General features: G+C 40.9%; 1 protein-coding gene across 11 annotated transcripts in view; it reads left to right on the top strand.

The window, feature by feature from the left end:
• The window catches only part of PHF20 (PHD finger protein 20), a 65,189-nt gene that overhangs the window by 18,831 nt on the left and 26,574 nt on the right, over positions 1–19,784 (top strand). For 7 of the 11 annotated variants that reach the window (XM_090151920.1, XM_031605638.2, XM_031605637.2 and 4 more), the window contains 5 exons: positions 2,611–2,998; positions 3,364–3,471; positions 4,025–4,201; positions 4,985–5,158; positions 13,060–13,338. In XM_090151920.1, the coding sequence (XP_090008046.1) occupies positions 2,611–2,998; positions 3,364–3,471; positions 4,025–4,201; positions 4,985–5,158; positions 13,060–13,338 (1,126 nt within the window). The remainder of the gene's footprint in view (positions 1–2,610; positions 2,999–3,363; positions 3,472–4,024; positions 4,202–4,984; positions 5,159–13,059; positions 13,339–19,784) is intronic. The other 4 variants (XM_090151922.1, XM_031605643.2, XM_031605642.2 and 1 more) reach the window with 2 other exon arrangements.

Here is a 19,784-nt window from a genome sequence, read left to right as displayed (position 1 = left end):
GGTCCTTTAGGCAAGTTGTCCAGTAGTCTCTGGCTTCATTGCTTTTAGAAAGAACATAAACTTTATTAACACCTACGTTCTGTTCTTCTGTTTGTCTCTTCTACCACCCTTTGCCTTCTCTGTTCTACATGTTCAAAATTCAGCTTATGTTGGAAAGCAGTAGTGAGATGTCAGCTCACTCTCACAGTGAGATGAAAGAAAAACTGTTTTCTATTCAGTTTTCATGTGGGCACTGTAGGAAAGGATGACAAATTCTTTTCTTGTGTGACTAGGTTAAAACTTTTAAGTACCTGCTTCAGGATAATTGTCATTAAAGGAATGGTTTTGTTTATGATGTTGTCACAACAACATGTGATGTTGCTGTAGCCTGTATTTTCAGTCATGTGTTTTGCTTTTAGGGTGGTTGGTGGTTTTTTGGTTTTTTTTTTTTTTGTGTGTGTGTGTGTGCTTTTGGTTTTTTTTTTTTTAGTTTGAAAAAAGACATTGGATCCCTCAGAAACTTGAGTCTTAGAATTCAGGTTCAAATGACGAATTACAGATAGACAGAAATCTAATCTCTTGCTGTTGGGAAGAGGTGTGCTGTTCCTTGGAGGTCTGTAGGTTTGTCTACCAGGCTGGGAGGGAAAATTGTTCCAGACTTGCCACAAAGTGCTCTTAATGACTTTCAAAGGCTAATAATTGTACTTGGTTCAGGTTGACTCATTCTCACAAGGCATCTACCAGAAGCATGTTCATTGCCATGAGGCATGTTTCTGCCTTATTTAATCTTAAACACCTAAAACAAACAATACAAAAAAATACTATTTTCTTCACTAAAATATTAAAAATGTTCTCTTTTCTTTCCTATGGAGAGCTCATCACGTTTCCGTGTTCTCCTGTTTAGATGGATAAAATACATTCCTTCCAAAACCTGTTTAACTGTTGACTAGGAGGCTTTCTCTTAGCCTGGAAGATGAGTTATTCTACAGCATAAAGTGCATAAACTTCTGATTGTGTTTTAAAAAGGGCTTACTGGTAAAGGCTGCTTGAAGACTCAGGCCTTGGGGAGTCAGGAACTTGCTTATGGATGTAAGTGCACTAGGTGGATTCAGATGCAGCAGCAAGCAAGTGGAAGAAAAAAGCTTGCATTCTAGTGTAGGATGGCCATGAAGGCCGTGGTTAGAAAAGCAGACACCTTCTTTAATAATAGTATCCCTTTGTAGAAGGATACTAACATGCTCTATTGAACTGTCATAGTAAAATGCTTATGCACATGCTTAATGCAAATGCACAGAGTGATAGTATTTATTCAAGCTTTTAAAATGTTGGTAAAATTGAGAGACGATCCGAGCTTGCTGGGTTTATGGTTCACCTTCTTAAGAACAGTTTGATTCAGGTGGTTTGTGCCTGTTGTGGAATGGTGTTGTATCTGACAGCTCTGTGAATGGCACAACTAACAAAACCCAGCGTTTGAGGGTTGCTGTGTTGAATGTGGGATGTTATGGGTTTGGGTGGTATTTTTGTTTTGCTTTTTTTAACTGATGTATGAGGCTTCTCCCACAGCTGTGGTATTCAAGGAATGTACTTCTTTTTCCCCATGGTACCCAGTAAAAGTTGTGCTGAGACACCAGTGCCTTTTCTTTGTGAGAGGATGAAAGGCTTGTTGTGCCTGGCAGGGCTGTGGCTGGGAAGGAGTCTGATTGCTCATTGATGCTGCAAGTTACCAGGCAACACAGAGGGAAGGCAGTTAAACTGAAGGCAGTGTCGAAATGCAATCACATATAAATTATTAATCTAGACTCAGAAGGCTTCTGTTCCTCAGAGCAGAGGAGCTCTGGGATAGCCTGTAGCAGGAGTGTTGGAAGGAGGGGAAAACAAAGCTGGCATCTCTCCACCATGAGCTGTTGGAATGAATTGTGACCACAGAATGGAGAGGGTGTTCAGTAGTGATGAACTGTAGATACAGGGGTGTTCTTCCTAGCTTTCTGTTACTGTATAACCATGATGTAAAAATGAGACTGTTTGAATGTTGTATCAGTAGCTTACTGCCCAGGGACTACTAAAGATTGTGATGTTTAAAGTGCTCACAGCATATTGGCCTTATTTTTTAAACGCAAGCAGAGGTTGGTGACTGCAGTTCTGTAGATGACTGCCTAGCACTTGTGATTAGCAGAGATAGAAACAACCTAAATGCTTGTTTGTTTTGAGACTCTTCTGTGGAAGGAAGAGGAGAGTTCTGCAGCCAGGACATTGAGGTGTTTGCCCTCTCCTGTGCTCTTGGCTCCCACTCCTCCTGCAGTGCCCTGGGTAAGCTCTAAGCTGACATAGAGCTATGGTGTTGTTTCTGGGCCCAGCCTGCACATGGGAATCAAGGCAGAGCAAGTCTTCCAACCATTGGGTTGTCAAGGGAGTGAATCTGTTTTGCTATCCTGTTAAAGCAGCATCCCTGTACTGCATGGGCCTTTGAACAGATAAAGTGCCTTAAAGTTTTAATCTGAGGGGTTACTGTAGAGTATATGCTTTTATCCTTTGGAAGGTTGGAAAAAATTGCAGGTTTGCTAAATGCAAAGGTGAAGAATGACTTCAAGGTTGCAGCAAGTTAATTTTCATATGTCACTCTCTTTATTCTAGAATATTGTGGGTAATGCTAAGCCTAAAGAAAGAGGTAATGAAATTCCGTCATCTCCTGAAAAGCGGGAGAAATTTAAAGAACAGAGGAAAGCAACAGGTAATGCAAAGAAAGACAAGGATGAAAAGACATTAAAGACTGAAAAAAGGGTTAAGCAACCTGATAAAGAGGGGAAACTGATAGTCGTTTCAGAAAAAGGCAAGGTCTCAGAGAAGAATATATCTAAGAATGGAAAAGAAGATAAAGAGAATATATCAGAGAATGATATGGAATATTCAATAGATACACAAATTGAGAAGAAGCCTGAGAATGACAATGTGAAGAGTCCACAGGAAAACGTAAAAGAAACTAAACGAAAACGTGGAAGACCACCAATAACACCTCCAGCAGGTTTGTAGTTGAATTTAAATGCGTGTACCATGGTCAGAAACCTTTCAACTTAAAGAAACAGAAGTGATGTTGGTTTTCTGTCCACAGTCTAATTATTCAGACATTTCTCAATTTTTTCAGAACTTTAGGCTTGGTTTATGGTAACTGAAAGCATGCTTGTTACTCACGCATGGAGTTTTAATGCTTTAGTGTAAGATTGGATTTGGGCCAGTAATGTATGCCTGCAGGAAGATTAAGTGCTATTACGTACAAGTGAAGCTGTTTACAAAAGCCTCGCATTTTAAGTTGCAAGAGTTGTGAATTTACATTCTGAAGTTTTCCAGCTTTATATCTAACCAACTTTTGTTCTTTGTCTAAATGTGCAGAGCCTGGTTCTCAGACACTGCAGCCCATAGCCTTGGAGTTAAGACGTCGGAAAATACCAAAAGGAGGTGAAGTTCCGTCAAAGCGTCCCAGGATAGACAGAAACTTGTGTGAGTGTTTTTTGGTATTTAACTCTCACAGGATTTATACATATATCAGTTCTTAAAGCTAAAATGAAAAAGTCTGTAGTAGTAGTAAAGTTTAACTGTGATACATGAAATAGAAAATCGTGCTAGATTTTGTCTTAAATCGACTATTCATATGTAGCATCATGGTACTGAAATTACCTCCTCATTCTTGAAATCTCTATTTGGATAGAGAAGCCACAAGCTCTTAAGAAGAGGCAGTGATTATATTGCCTCTGATACCCTAAAGGGTTACAAAACCTCAAAACAAAAATTGTTAAATAAAGAAAATCATTATTTGAAATTTGTTATCAAAAGGAATTATTGAGGCTTGTAATATTTTTCTTCTCCTTATTTGTAACCGTTTGTATCACTGTAGCTTTTAGAGAGAGGTCTATCCACCAGGGATGTTTAGCTTTTGCTGTTAAACTGAGTCTACTACTTCAAAATGTCCCTGGGAGGGAAAGCTTTGAAGTTGGCTCCTGAGTTATTCAGCAGTCCCGTGCCTTCACAATAGCAGCAGATTTCTCTGTTCTAGCTCAGGAAAAATTGAAGAACTCATCAGATAACCATGAAAAAGATCAGATCAGGAGGCGATCTTCAAGACTCTCATCTGGTGTTAGCCATGAGATTTTAAATACAGATCATGTCACAACTTCAACAGAAGTTCAGACTTTGAAAGACACGGTGTCTAACCCGAAGGAGTCTGAGAAGGGTAAGCAGCTTCCTGTTGTACTCTGAATTTATGGTGCAGTGCAAGTCTTGGTTGTTGCAAGTGCTACTGTTTCACTTTCATGACTTGCAGGCTGTATATCTGCAGTTAAAACCTTTCAGTGGCCATGCAGAGTAAACTCAAGGAAAGCTTGTTTCGATCTCTGCAACCTTAAATTGTTCTGCTTTTGAATCCCTCTCTGTCAGTAACCCTAATATTTACTTTGTGTGCGTGGTGCTTTTTCATTAGGAAGATGTGTGTGGCTGATTTCAGCTGCTTTGAGAGAGAGCTCCACAGATTGTCAAGAGACTTGGAGGGAAAAGTTGTTGAAGAGATGTGGGTTGCCCTTGGGAAAATGAAGTAATTTTTAACTTCCTTTTGATTCAAGAAATAATTTGTATACTAAATCTAGGGTTTAATCTTCCTGTTGAACACTAAAAGCACTGAAGAGGATGTTTTTTGGTTGGTTTTTTTTTTTCTTGAACTGTTGGGAGATGACAATTTTAGTACTGTGTGCTTCCCTGCCTTTCCCTCTTGGGAAGCTCTGGTAATGGTGTGACCTATCCCACTTATCTATAATGTGTATAGCATGTATGTTTTTGGATTTTTTTACCCTCTGAAAATTGGAGGGTAAATACAGGGAGCTGTATTGTTCAATGTTAGTTTTGTGTTAGCAGTCTGAATATGGATAGATGTTCGTATTGAACATGGTGACCACACACATTGCTATTCTGGAATGTTCTTCTGTGTGCATCTTACTCAATCAGAACTTTTCCTCCCTTCTAGTCCAGTTAGAAGTTCCTGTTGAATCTGACCAAAGTTTTGGTGAACAAGCATCTCCTGGAAACACATCACATAGCACGGTACTCAGTACGGATGCCAGTTTACAAGAAGAAAACATTGAAGACACTGAATCTTCCTCTGTTACTGTCAGAACTGAAGAACCTGCTGCTGCTACAGGTTCAATTTTTGATTTTGCATCTTAATATTTACACTTCTCTTGAGACAACTGGTGCCAGGTGCTTCATGCTTTTCAGTGTGACTAATGAATTATGCTTTCTTGTAATGCAAACCACAGGTGGAAATGAAAATTCTTACTGCTATGCATTCAGTTTAGATGTTGTGAAAGCTTTGGAGGTTGACAGGAATCTTCCAAAAAGCAAAAATCATACTTTTAAAATGTCTGGGTTTAATCTTTTAACCTGTGAATTTGGTGATGTTAATAGAAGTAGTTGCTTTGAGGGTATTTTTGTCATTCAGGGCCAGGTCAGAGTAACACATTAAAAGATCAGTTTCTCTTGCTGTGCTGCAGGTGTGTCAGAGCAGGGATGACTGGGAATATCAGCTGTGCATTTCTCTACCCTGATGTTTTGTCATCTGTTATGCTTAAGCCCTAGAATTTTCAGATTTTTTTGTGCAGACATGAAATAAGCAGTGAAGTGTAATTTCTGTTCTTTTCTCATAGATGGAGGAGTGTACTTATCTGTCTTTTTCAAATTAAAAGTTCCTATGGAGACAGTAGGCTAAGCCCAAATACGATTTATTTTTTGTAGCTTCAGTACTTTTATCTGCAGCTAAGTCAGGGAACTTGAACTACAAATTCCCTTGTACATGCCCTATAAGCTTTAAATTAGATGGAATAGACCATTTATAGGGATTTAGGGTTGCTTAGCAATGCTAGAGTAACCTCTGCATGTTGGCTTTCATCCTGATTTTGTTCTTCCAGCTTTTTTTCTCCTGCTTGCACATGTCCTCATTCACCCACCTTGGTGTAACCGTGCAGATTAAATGCCCTCTCTCTGTGCCCCTGGTAACAATTGCATGTAGGTCTGTAGTGAGGGGAGGAAGTAACTTCTCCGTTGCTCAGGTTTGATGTGTCAGCATCCCTTTGCTATTTAAGAGTTAAAGCTCTTTTGATCTTTGTTTTTCCTCCTAACCAGTGCGATGATGCATACGTCTGTATTGTAACTGTGGTGTATCTGGAGTCTTGGTATCAGTTGGTATGTGCTGGGGCTGTTTTGCTTGGTGCCACGATGTGTAATCGCAGAGTTCTGGGGTTAGTGGTCAGATGCAATTTTAAAAAATGATGCCTTTTGCCAAGGGCTTTTGTTTTCTGACTGATATCCATGTAGCTTTTTGTAGAGTTTTGCAGTATCTTAACTTCAATAACTAGAAGATCCAAGAGTTATTAAAACTGGGCTGTTGTCGGAGCTGTGTGTGCATCTGCAGAGATGATTTCTTTCTTTTAGAAAGTTCTCTTGGATCTGAGTTCAGGGCTGGTTTAGTGAGAGCTAGTACCCACTCAGCTGCAAACAAGCCACTCTGGTAACTGTGAAAGAATAAATTGATAAAGTGGTCTTCATTGTGTAAAAACAAAGTTGTATTTGTTGCTTAGTGGGGAGTCTCTTTCCCTTCGTGAATGGTCTTAAAGGATTTGGTTGACAGATCTAGGGATTTAAGTTAAATAGTAGCAGGTTTTTTTTCCTTGATTTGCATATTTATGGTCAGCTCGAATTCATGGATGCAATTTACAGTCACCTTGATAGATTTGTCCCCCCAAACTTGCATAATATACATTGGGGTGAGATGCTGTGTTTTGTTGAGTAAGAAATGGAGAAATTATTTGATTTGTACATTTGAAATTCTATAGTGATACTTCAATCTTACAGTTTTAGCTTTACAGAACGTTAACTTTGGCTGCAGGTAAATGGGGTAGGACTCCAGGGTAATGCTGCTGTGCAACTGGACTGCTGAGAGTTCAGGAGTCTGTGATTTCATTGGATGTTTTTTGCCATTATTAAAACTTTTTTATTCTCTCTGTTACTGAGCACTTGCAGTTTGGGTCTAAACTGGTGAGAATTCCAGGGGAATGTGGAATGCCAGTGTGATTCAACAAATAATGAGCTGACTTCTTTGGGTGCAAGAAGAAGCAAGGCTGTGATAACATAACTTCTGGTTCACATGAGTACCCAAGGCCTCCAGTATTGCTTGTACACTCCAATACTGTGCTTGAGTGAGCTGGATTCTAGTCTATTCAAGAGTACATGCTCATACTGGATGTTGGCCCAAGGTTCAGGACTGGTGGTGGTGCCTGAAAATCCACCTTTCTGAACAGGAGTTTTGTTCTGGTTAATTTAAGTCTTCTCTCTTAATGTTAGAAGCACCAGGCATGCAAATGGGAGGACATAAAAATATGGAAATTGAGTGTTTTTACTGAGAAACTTGCTAAGGGTGTAAAGGCTATTACCATAAGCTGCTGTAAAAGGAAAATAACTTAGGTTTCTATTTTTAACTAACTCTTAAAATGTTATTAAAGTGGTTTGTAGATACAGTAATTTTGAAATCCCTGGATCCTGCTGTGGGTGGGTCTGTTGTTACAAAGCAAAGTTGTGCTTCCATTGGGTTGGGTGGGGCTCACTTTTGTGGGTACGCTGCACTGCAGTGACCTGCCTGATGGGGGAACAGAAGTGCTTTGGCTTTCTCCTTCTGTGAGCAGCAGTGTGTCAGAGATGTGCCATTGGATCCAGAAACATCTCTGCAAACTTCCAGTGGCTCTCTGTGTGCTCTGGAGAGCTGCTGAAGAACATGCAGCCATGAAAATAACTAGTGCTGGGGGCTGATAACTAGGTCAGCTTGCTGTGTTGGGTGATGATTGAGGAGCAAGAGAGACATCTCCCCAGATACTTACAGTTGAATGTAAGCTGTTGTGTTCTCAAACTGGCAGCTGTGTTCAAGAGTTCTGGGGCTTGGAAAGAAAGCATGTTGTCAGAACAGCTGATGCATGTGGGGGGGTAAAACACAAAACTGAGTATCTTAGGTGTGTGGTTCCCACAAAATAAAGTGTGGGAATTTAGGTGAAAGATAACTTAGAGTAGTGCAACTTTATAACTCTGTACTGTTTGTAGTCTTCAGCTCTTGATTAGAGTATGACGGGAGCTGATTCTCTTCCTTTAAGAAATTATTACAAAATAAAATGAATGACCTTAATGGAGTTAGTGTTGGTTTTGTGTGAGTGAGTGACAGACCCTGCTTCAACACTCACGGTGTATGGGAAGCGCAGGGATGTTATCAGCAGTCTTTAAGGGTAAAAGCACTATTTAGGGGTGTTTGCCCCTTCACCAGTGGGCAGAGGATTCAAGATATAGTAATTCCAGTCACTTGTAACAGCAGATGTAATTTGTAGTGTTTATCTGCATATGTTTCAAAAAGTAATGTTCTTGCAGGACAGCATAGCATCACTTGCCATAGCTGAAGTTCCTTCTTTAGACTTTTCCTCAAAATCCTGATTAATTTAATTGTATGTGGTAGGGGATAGAAATCCTATTCTGCTGTTTTTTGGCTCCCCTACTGTTTAGGGACTAGAACTGGTGATTTAGGATTTAGCTAAATCAAGTTGTGCTTCAAGTAAGGGGCCAGGAGAGACTGTTGGCAAGCTCTTACAGCCAGGTAATGCACTGCTTCATGTATCTGAGAACAGGCTTAGAGGCACTCTGCAGCTGTTGGTGTGGCTTTACTCTTGCAAACTGATTTGACGTTTGAGGTGAGCTGCCTTGGCTTTCCACAGAACGGTTGTCATGTTTGTGTTTCCCAGAATTTAAGGTGCCTTTTTATTTGCATAGACATGCATCAAGGATTTGATTTGCCTTGTACTTTCTGTGTGTTTTTCTAATTTTGTCACTTTTGGCTTTGGGTTTCAGTTACAGAGAAGCTGAAAATACTTGTGTCCAGTTTGAGAGAGCAGCTGTGTATCCTGCAGCTTTCCTAGGTAGGCTCCGCTACTCCAGGGCTAAGAGTCACAGTATTAAGCCTAAGTATGTTGTATGTGCCCATGTCACATTGCAGACCTAAACTTGCTTACACATATACACTGATCTGGAAACAACGTTTGTTACACCTGTCCAAGTGCAAGTAAAGCCTTTAAGGCCACCTAGCTGCTCTACCCTCAGTGTCGAGGTTGGCATAGGGTACACCAGGCACCTGCAAGCTTCTGGTGCATTGTAGGCAGCATGCATCCCTGTTTTTATTGTAACAAATTTAGTGCCAGCACAGGGAGAATGTGTTAAGTGAAGGATTACATGAAATACTGTCTTGCAATGCCAAAAAAATGCTTTGGGCTCAAAAATGAGAACTGTGTGCATGTGTGATGAGCTGTAATTATTGATACTTTGCATTTAGTACAACCAGCTTCTGTTTTCTGTACTTTCCGTAGTTGAGTGGTTTCTGGATATCCTTAAGGTGCCCAAATGCTTTTTCCTGTTTAAACTAGGTTGAGAATAGCAATCGGGCAAGGTGGGTTTTTGTTTCACAATTGAAGTATTGGAAGACTGATTTTTGGGAAGACGAGAAAAAACGTAGTTTGAGCACTAAGATGGTGAGCAGCAGCACTTGGTGAGCTGAAGGTTTCAGAAGGAAGTTAGCCTGCTGGTGCAGGGATCCAGAGTATGGGATAGGTGATTGCAGCTGGGCAAGGTGTGAGGTTGTAAGTAAGGTGTAGACTGATGTGGGACTAGATGTACCCCTAAGGAAGCTCCAGAGTGGTTCGTGTGATTCTGAGGCTGACTGTGCCCAGCTTCACCTTTCTGTAAACAGGTCAGAATGTCAGAGGTGAGTTTTCCCATTACTGATCTGTGGTTCACTGGCGCCGTTATCTACAGAACAGATGAATCTTATGTCTGCAGTTCAGGAAGGGTAATGGTAACAAACTGAGCAATCCTGAAAATAAAAGAAGCGGTGGATGCTGTGTTCAGGAGAGACATGATCTGTTTTGTTGAACAGTAGGTGAGGAAATAGTTTAATTTTAGTTTGATCTCTTGGGAGAGCAGGCAATGGAGACTTGAAGTCTCATCAGTTTAAGATGCAGCTGTTTGTAAAGATCTGATGGCTAGAAACTGCAGCAAGGCCAACTTTGAGGCAGGAGGCAAGTGCTACATATTCAGTGCACTGGTGGCATTCTGGGGTCGATCACCAGTGCCTTGCAGAAGGTTCCTCAGGACTGGCCAACCTTAAATCAAGGTGCTGTGCTGCTGCTGAGCATCGCTGTCCCAGCTGGAATCAATGAAAACAGGGAATTTGGGGGAGTGGAGGGAGCAGGCATGGGTAGGGGATTCAGAAGCTTCTATATGCTGATGTTTTATTGTAAACTTACTGTTAAATTTGGTCAGGACTGGAAGTTCACGTCCTTTGGAGCACAATGAGAGGTGAAGTAGACTGCTAAAGTGAATGCTGAATGGATGTTCTTGTCTTTGCAGTGAAAGTTAAGAGACGCTGTGCTTTGACCTTGAGTTTGTGGGATTAGTAGTGTAGCAGTTGAGTGCCAGGTAAGGATTTTTAGTTTTGGCTTTAAAGTTGAAAGAAATAGTGGGTGGGAGGTGTATAAGATTTCTTTGTACTTGGAGAAAACAGTACATCCAGTTTCCTTACTCTGGAAGGACAAGTGCCTGAAAATCTGATGCCACTAAAGCAAAGCTATGATTCTTCCTATACAAACTAGCTTTGGTGCTGTGTTCCACCAGCAGAAAGTTCAAATGTGTGTAAGGGTGGAAGTTTCTCCCCTTCACGTGTTGGTGTAATGAGAGAGCTTCAGCTGGCGTTTAGCTGGGAGCCTGTACAGGTTCTCCCAAGGCCCTCCTGGGTGGCAGAGTTGTGCATCAGTTTCAGACTGTTTCCTGGCAGCAGGAATTCTGTTGTCTTTATTTGTAGAGAGGGAACATGCCCTCAAATGCAGTGGCAGTGGTAATAACTGGAGCTTTATTTTGAACTTTTTGTGATTGTGCTTTTTGTTTCTCTAAATGGATTCCTTTGGCATGTTGCAATGAACTTTTCCTCTTCTTTCCTTCCCCCTCTCCCATGTGTTTGCTAGCTCCTTGTTGCTAAACTTCAGCTGACGTGATCCTTTGCTCTTCTAACTTGTAGCTGATCATTTAGAAGCTGTTCCTTGTGTCTGCTCGATAATTTGTCCATCTCAGTGGAAGGAAAGTGCTCCAAGCTTGGGTAAAAGAGCAGGGACAGGGCTTCATTGTGATAGCTCTGTGATGTGTAACAGCTTCCCTTGTCATCTTCAGAATCCTTGCCCAGTAAATCCCTAGGCTCCACTGCCTCTTTCTGCTGTAGTTTCCCCATCTTCATGTTTGTTAAGTTGAAGCAAATTATCTTTCATTGTCCTGAGTGTGCTGGCTTTTTTAGCCTTGCAGACAAGAGAACCTTTCTGGATTTTCTTTCACTGAATCCACCAGCCATTTCCATTCCATCAGCTGGTCCTGAAATGCTTGATTCTTTAAGACTGCAAATTCTGATGGTGTACAGTGTATTCACATTTTGGTGCTGGCAAACTGTCATTCTGCTAACCAGTTATCCACATTTGTTCCTAACTCACTACCTGCATTGCTTGAAGCAGTTTCCCTGTCAGGATGTTCTTAATGCAGTGGTACCAAAATTGTTCCTTTACTCCTTGCTGTTCTCCTTGGGAAACACCTGAAAGCAGGTGTCTTCATTTTTACTGTTTTCTTCATTCTTTTAACCAATTTAATGTGTCTTAGTCCTTCCCTGTGTATCAGCTTCCATAGAACCATTAGCTGTTCTCTATGAATGACTTCAAGTTTTGTTTCTTATGAAAATAAGATAGTCCTTAAACTGAGTACACTTCAGATGCTGTTTCCTAGGGTGCTTTCACATAACCTTTATGTATGTAGTGCAGTAGAATTCACCATTTTTGTTGCTGCCTGCTAAACATTTCTAAACAAGCTCTGCTGTTTTCTTACATCAAAACTGTGCCGATGTTATTTTACCTTCCCTTCAATCCACTGCTGCATATGTGTGCTTGTAGAAAGCCTTTTCTGCTCTTGTCAGTGTTTTGGGTCCTCTTGTGCTCTGTTTCCAGCTACTTTTAATATAATGTGTTAGTTTTAATTAACGCACTGCGTGTCTTCTAGTTGCATCACTTTTGCTTGGACTGGGTGATAACTTCTAATGCTTCTTCTTAACTCTTTTAGTTTGATAGTATGTGTCAGTATGGAAACATTTTAGTGCTGACAAAACAAATGGAAAAATTGTATTTGGTAACTGTTCTGTAGAAATGACAGCTCCTGTTATACTGCTGCATTGTGCTCTAGCTGTGGTTTTGGTTTGATGCAATGTGTATACTAGTGATGAGTAATTACTCAGATTGTTTCTATCTATATTTCCAAATTTCTACACACACACACACACACACACACACGTTTATCAGATACAGATCCTGGTGACAATGTCTCTTTTGTGTATTTCTTAGCAAAAACATGAGAAGTTTCTGAAATCCTGGAACTTTTTTCTTTCGTTGCTAATTGAAAACTGTAGTGGGTTTCAGTTTTACTTGAGTAGTGTCCTTCTGACATACTGCTTACTGTTCTGTTGTGCTTGGAAGTAATCAGGCCTGGAAGGTCAGACAAGGCATCCAGCAAGGAGGCAGCAGAAGAGCTGTAAGCAAAGAAGCTTAAGTGTTTTCCTTGGAAAATGCCTTGGCCAAAGATGTGAACAGCTACATGACATGCTACATAGAAGATAATTCTCAGTGTTCTGACAGAAATAAGCAGTCTCTTTGTAATTCTGTCTTGTGTCTGTAATAGTGCTATATGCAGCACTGTTAGCAGTTGGGTGAGGGAGTTGAGTAACTCGTTAAAGCACTGTGACAGATGAGTTTAGGAGCACAGTAAGGGCGAGTTTTCTCTTAGCCCTAACAGCAGGCAGCCTAAAAATTTTATTGTTAGCATTTCACAGTTAACTTGTTTGAATGCATGCTCATTTCTTAACTTTTTTTTTGTAATATAGGAAGCCATTTGTTGAATATAGCAAATGCATGGGGGAATTTATCTGTTTTGTTCTTACAGTAACAAAACCTTTTAGGAGATCAGATTTTCTTGCATCAAAAAAAGCTCCAACCGTTGATCAAGACCACAAGTTTAAATGCAAGTTCGTGGACTGTTCAAAGTCATTCCGCAAAGCCAAGTTATTGCATTATCACATGAAATATTTTCATGGAGTGGACAAGTCTGCAGAATCACAGCAGAACCCGGTAAAAAGGCACATTCAAACCAGAGCTTCTTTGGCTTCTGAGAAAGCTAATCAAGAAAGGTCAAAAAGAGGACGGAGTGCAGCTGGTTCATTGTGTAAGTATCTGGCTGATTTTTTTTTTTTCTTTAACAGCAGCAAGGAGGACAGGGTGAAAATCAATTTTCTTTTGGGCTGAAAGAGTCTTCTTATGGCTGCAGCTTGCATATTTCTTTGTGGAGAAGCATAATGGTATCTCTAAACATCCAGTTTTAGAGAAGATAAAACCAAAGAAATTGCCTCATCTAGAAACACAGATGAAGTTCTGTGATGAGGTGACTGTGCAGCCTGTCTTATTGCTCCGTAACAGCTTACTCATGTATTAAATCTGTTCCTTTTTCAGAACTACTATCCCTTGACTTCCTGGTCCTTTTTTCCTTCTGTTTGTGTCAAATGTCTAACAAGTATTGCTGGAAGACTTCATATGTCCTTTCTTGTATTAAGGTAGCAGTCTGGATAACTCAACTTCTCTTGCTTCTCACTTTGCTCTTTACATTTCACAGTCCTCACGTGGTAGTGTAGAAGTCTGCTGGCAGTTTTGCTGGACCTGTGAAAGAAATCCTAGTATTTAACAAGTGCAGTTGCTACAGCTGTTCTTGAAAGATACTCCTGCACCTGGCAGGTAGTGGAAAGGGAAGACCTCAATGTAGCCATTGAAAGGGAAGAAAATCAGGACTCTTCTTCAGTTATAACTGCTTTGCAGTCCTCAGAATTATGTTAATTTCTTCTTCTCTGTTCCATTCTTTGAAGTTCTTTGTTCCTGCTCTACTGAATACAATCAGGGCGGTGTACCTGTGTACTGGTGTGGGTACTGATGATGTATCCAGGCTGTTCTTGTGGGCAGGTTTCACTTGGTGTCCTGGATCCATGAATATTACCTATCTCTTGTCTTCTGACTGAGCCTGCTTTATAAAATCCAACTTTCTTTTTGCTGAATTCTCTGGTCCTTGTAAATGTTGTTATATTTTCCGTATAAATTTTAATCTTTCATTGATATTCTGTATAATTAAGGATTTCAGAATCTTTCAAGTTGTTCACTGAGTTACCAGCACAATGTAGCAGAATATATCTTGCTTTACATAGTTTCGTGTCTGCCTGTCATGACGTGTCCAGCAAACATTTTTCATTTGAGACACTACTGCTTATTCCTAACAAAACAGTGTAGCTAAACTTACTGCTACAAGTAAACTGCTTTACCTCAGATGCTTCTGTAATTTCAAATAATGCAAAGGCGTAAGATCTAATTACTTAGCGGTGCCTTTTCTTTAGCTTTGTTAGAATGTGCCAGCTTCTGCTTATTACTTGGAATGCAGCTTGCATGTAACTTCCTGCCTGCAGAAACAGAGCTGGACGAGAGCACGCAGTGCGGAGCAGCAGGTAGCACCGCGCGCTGGTCGGAACAGTCGTCTTGTTTCCATAGCAGATTTCTTTTCTGCTTTTTGAGATACTGTGCACCTAGTTCGCTTTAAAACGTAGTTCCCCTCTGATTGTCTTGAATGAACTGAATTGTGGCTCAAGATTTTGACCTTTTCATTACTCCTTTCTTCAAAGTATGTCCTGTTGATGTGATAACATCATTTTGGCAGCACTGGCAGGTAATTGTTCATAGCATTACTTCTTTACATAGATCTCCACTCCTTTTTTCCTCTGTGGTGAGTGGATACTTGTAACCTGTGTGTATGCTTCGTAGCATATCCGTGCCAGTAGCTCCTTGGCTGTGCTGACAGCAGATGACTAGTGAATCAAGGTGGAAAGGGGAGAATTTCATGCTTGCTATCAATGCCGGCTGTTGTGGAGACACAGAAGCTTCCTTGATGTGGAAAAGGGATGTCATCATACTGCATTTGTATTACAATGCCTGATTATTTAGCGATGTTCGTATTTTGTTGAACTTTTTCTTAATTCTTGTAATTCATCCCGTACCTCAAATTCTAAAATAGAGTTAATGGGACTTACAATCTCATACTGTTTCATGTTGTGTTCTCTTGTCTTTTTGCAAGCATCATTTCTGTTATTAATTACCCAAATAGGAAGACCGTGCTGTGGGATGCAAGAAGGAACAAATTAGATTTTAATTTCTTTATATTTATAAAGTAGAAATTCTGAAATTTCAGCATTTGAACTGTAGTAAATTGTACAATTGGGAACTGGCTTCAAAAGATTAATGTGGCTAGAAAGACTCATGTGGAGATACTTGTCCTGTCTGTCTTCCTCCTTAGGGAGGAGCTTACCTTGGCTGTGCCAAATTTGACATATCTCTCTAAATTTTGTAGTGGCTTTTCATAGTATCATAGAATATCCTGCATCAGAAGGGACCCGCAGGGATCATTGAGTCCAACTCCATTTAATGGAAGTGAAAGAACCTGCAGCTGCTTAGCTGGTATTTTAAATTGTCCTTGTCTGATCGGAATGATACAGACTTGAATGGCTCCTGAATGCTTCTAAGCAATACTTCTTTTCTTTATCGGGAAATATGAGATCATCATGATGAAAACTCCTCCCCAGTGCTGTAATGCTTAACTCCATGAGGACTGCTCCTACTTGGTCTTTCCTGAAAGAACTGTTCTGTGCAGATGAGGCAGTTGGTTTTGGGTCTCCCTGGCATATGGGAGCTGCAGGTATTTCTGTCCTCAATTTTTAAGTTGCTTTGCACCTCTGCAGGCGTAATATAGAAACAGATGCAACTCTTTAATTTAAGAGGAAAGTCAAGATCTGTAGAAAATGTTTTAAGCTCATGGAACAGCATATAAGATTTTTGGGCAGGGCTCCAGATTGCTTTTAAAAGTCTGTCTTACAAGGAAGATGTCCTAGAATTTTGATTATTAAAGTTGAGACTAAAGTTGAGACTCAAATTTGTCACCTCAAAATTGAATGTTGTGTATTATCTACTAGATTTTGGGGCAGAGTTGCTTGGTGATGGTGATTGATATAGTGAAGGAAAGGAGTGGAACCATTTTCCATGTCTGTATACTTTATGGTAAAATACTTTTTCTCTCTCTTCATAGTCAAAACTTTTTCCTTTGCAAAATCACTGACGCTTCACCATTGATAAAACATGTTTGCACCCTGTAAACATTTGATGTAAATTGTTTCCTCTGAAGATGGCAACTTTCTTCAGGTCTGTGTGGACCTCCTGTTGTATGTGAAGTACCCACTCAAGGTTTTTGGGAAGGTTTGTTGTGTACCACTTAAAGGAGGCTCAACAGAGCTTAGCTCCTGCCCTTCTGCCAGGGAGTGCTGAGCAATTTTTCTGAAGCCTGCAAGTCAACTTGTGGCAGACTTCAGTGCTTGTACAGCTGATGGGCCTCACCTCACATGTGAATAAGTGGGGTAATTTGTGTGCAAAGAAATGCCACTGAAACCTTTCAAAGTTGGCTGCAGTACTCATAGTTCTGTTAATAAGCACTTAGTGCTGATGGGCTTCATGCTTCCTCAGCCTGACTGCTGTACTGGCAGGGACTTCACCAGCTGCTGAATACCCTTACCTTAATACTCCCAAGACATAGCTCAGCTCTGCAGAGGAGTCTTGCTCTACATGAGGTTAAACTGGTTTGGAGAATTCAAAAATACCTTGCAACACGGGGCTGTGTTTTTTGGGAGGGTTAGAGTATATATGGAGCCTGAGTCTGGCAAGTTGCTGCCAGTGTTGGTCCTGCTTCTGTCCTTGCTGTGAGGAACAAAAGAAACCAGAGGACCTGCAATTTGTATTTCAGGGACCACAGAAAATCCCTCCTGCTGATGAGTCCTTTGGTGATGCTTGTGGGGGGGGAAAAAATGTGCATTTTGTCGGCGGGCTTGAATTTCTGTATGTGCCACACTGTTAGGACAGCATCACGAGTGTCTTAATGTTAGGAATACGTACCTTCGTTTGCTTAGTGATAAGATCATAACCACGTGTACAGAGGGAGCAGGGTGGCAAGCTTACTTTGCTGGCTTGAACTTAGCGAAGGTGTCCGCTGTCACCCGGTGGCTGTTACGTGTGGCCTGATGGCACTCAGCTCAGTGGGTTTCAGGGTGGTGCATTGGGGTGGCTGCCCCTTTGCTTGGTGGAAGAAGGTACACAGGTCTCCTACGAACACAGGGTTTGCTGTCCCCGGAGGAGGTGAGGAGCTGTGTTAACAGCCTGTGTTCTGCAGAATCGCCAGTCAGCCTGTGGCTTATCTCAAGATACTGCATGTGGTTTGTGGGCTGTGTGTCAAATTCCTTAGGTGTAAGTCAAGATAAGAGGCCTTCCATTCTTGAGAATATGAGGGATATTCTCAGCACATGATTTCATAGCTGCTGATGGTGAGTACTGTACAACAGACAGCACTTGAAGTTAAAACTCTTTGTTTCCTATGAAGGTTGAATTATCTTCATAACTGGGACCTGATATCTGTGTTCCTTTGGACAGAAGGCTACTGCATTGGCTGTCATTGAGTTTTGACATGTTCAGGTTTAAGTTCCTCTGAATGCTCTGTCTGGCTAGTCTCCGTGGTTTCTGCGTGGCTGAGATGGTTGAGCACTGTTCCGCATTTTACTACAGCCTACAGTACAGGCTTGTGGTGGTGTTTGATAACCTCAGTGGAGTGCAGGAACAAGTACTTGACAGAGAAGTTATGAGGTGTGTTGTGTGCTTTCGGCTTTTCTTGAAACCACATCAGGATTTCTGTGACAGGGTGAAAGCAGAGATGGAAATGGTCTACGATAGTGAAGGCTGGCTCAGGGCAAGGAGCACAGAGGGCATGGCACACTGCAGGTGGTGCTGAGCAAAGCCTGAGGCTGGGGAACATGCAGACTTCACTGGCACGTTCATAATTAAAATTCATTGTGGTCCTTACAGTTTCTTTTCATTCTTTTGGGGCCTAATTTAGAAATTGACCTACTTCGTGTTAGTTATATTTGAAATTGTTCTGAGAGGAGAAAAGACTCCACTATTGGAACACTTAGAAATTTAGGTCGTTGTGCTGCCAGTTTAGTCTGTACACTTCCAAAAAAAATTCAAAATGTATTTAATAACTATTTCTGCAGAAAGGCACCTGGCGTATGATTGAGTACCTTGGGATTCTTCCAAAAATGTATCACTGGTGGCTGGAGAGTATTACAGAAATAGAGTAACCTTTGTGCATTGTAAAAGATGCAACATGTTCTTTAATAGAAAAAGTTTCTTAAACTTTCACTCTTAGAAAGCGAAAAAGCCTCATGGATGTAAAATAGGCCTTTGTTCCACCTAGAGGCTCTGTATGTGGATGTGAGCCTGCAGGAAGCATTTTGGAGAGCTGGTGGGATCAAGGTGGCCATAGCATAGTCTGAACGGTGATTTATGAAGTACAGTTAGACTGCTGGGAGAGGAGAAAGTTAGGAGGCCTAAATGCCTTGTAGGTATTTTTCTAGTGGGATTTTTGTTTTTAAGTTCTGTGAAATGCTGTTCTGTAAATAATTCTGGAATTCAAAGCAGGCTGAGTGGTAGATAATCAGGAATGCTTATCCGACTTGTTTACATGTCTTGTCGCAGTGTACTGACACGCTCTGCCTTGCAGGATGTCTGCTAGGATACTGGTGTCCCAGATATTCTAAGAAATACCTTAATCTTGTTGTTTTCAGCTACTGTGTACCACGGGAAAAGTTTTTTTCTCCTCAGACAGTTGTGTGCAGTCCACTAATTGTGAAGGTCCCCAGAAGTGATTACCATGAGTGGCAACTCCTACAAGTATAAAATGTACTTACACTGCATCAAACTTGTTCCTGCTGGAGAAGTTGGTCCTTTTGACAATGTAAAGTCATTTTTATCACTTTGTATCTCACCAAGGAGTTTTCATTTCTGGTTTTAACAGTTCTTTGTAGGGGGAAAAAAAAAAAAGTTGTTTCCTAAGGTTTTGCAGCTCTCAGTTTCAGCACAAGCCCAGGGAAAGGCAGCAGTGAGCTGCCAGGCTGGATGAAAGCCACCTTTATCATGCTCTTGTGTGGGAAACTTGAGCTTTTTGTATCTTTTCTGCCTTCTCTTGTGGCTGATGTAAAGCACTACAGCAAATGACTGAAGGGTAATCAAGTAACTAAAATTATTATGAACAGATCCTTTTTACTGTATTTATTTGTGAAGTTCTAATGCAGCTTATGGAAAACCAGGGAGAAAACAATCTAATGGCCTCACTGCTGGATTTAGAGTTCCTTTGGTCTGAAGGGATCCACTTGATTCTGAAAGGGTCAGAACAAGATGGCTTAATGTGCCGCACTGAAGCTTCAACTTGATTTCCCATCTCCGAAGTATGCTGACTTGCACTCCATCCTCAGCTACTGCTGACTTAGAGGTTTCCACGTGAGAAACCTGTTGACGTATATGTCTTCAGACATGAAGAAGGATGTCTTTAGTATCCACTGAACTTTTGAGATCCTTATGATGTTAGAATCATACATTATTGACAAAAATCAGTGTTCTGTCAGCCTGGCTACTAGATCTCATTGACAGAGATATGAGTTCATACTTCGAAGTTGTAAGGTACTTTTTTATTCTGTCCACCCTACATGT

Source organism: Phasianus colchicus, chromosome 17, assembly GCF_987193195.1.
Source record: "Phasianus colchicus chromosome 17, bPhaCol1.hap1.1, whole genome shotgun sequence".
NCBI classification, from domain to species: domain Eukaryota; kingdom Metazoa; phylum Chordata; class Aves; order Galliformes; family Phasianidae; genus Phasianus; species Phasianus colchicus.
The sequence above is the reverse complement of the archived record's forward strand: the minus strand, read 5'-3'. Positions and strand labels throughout refer to the sequence as shown.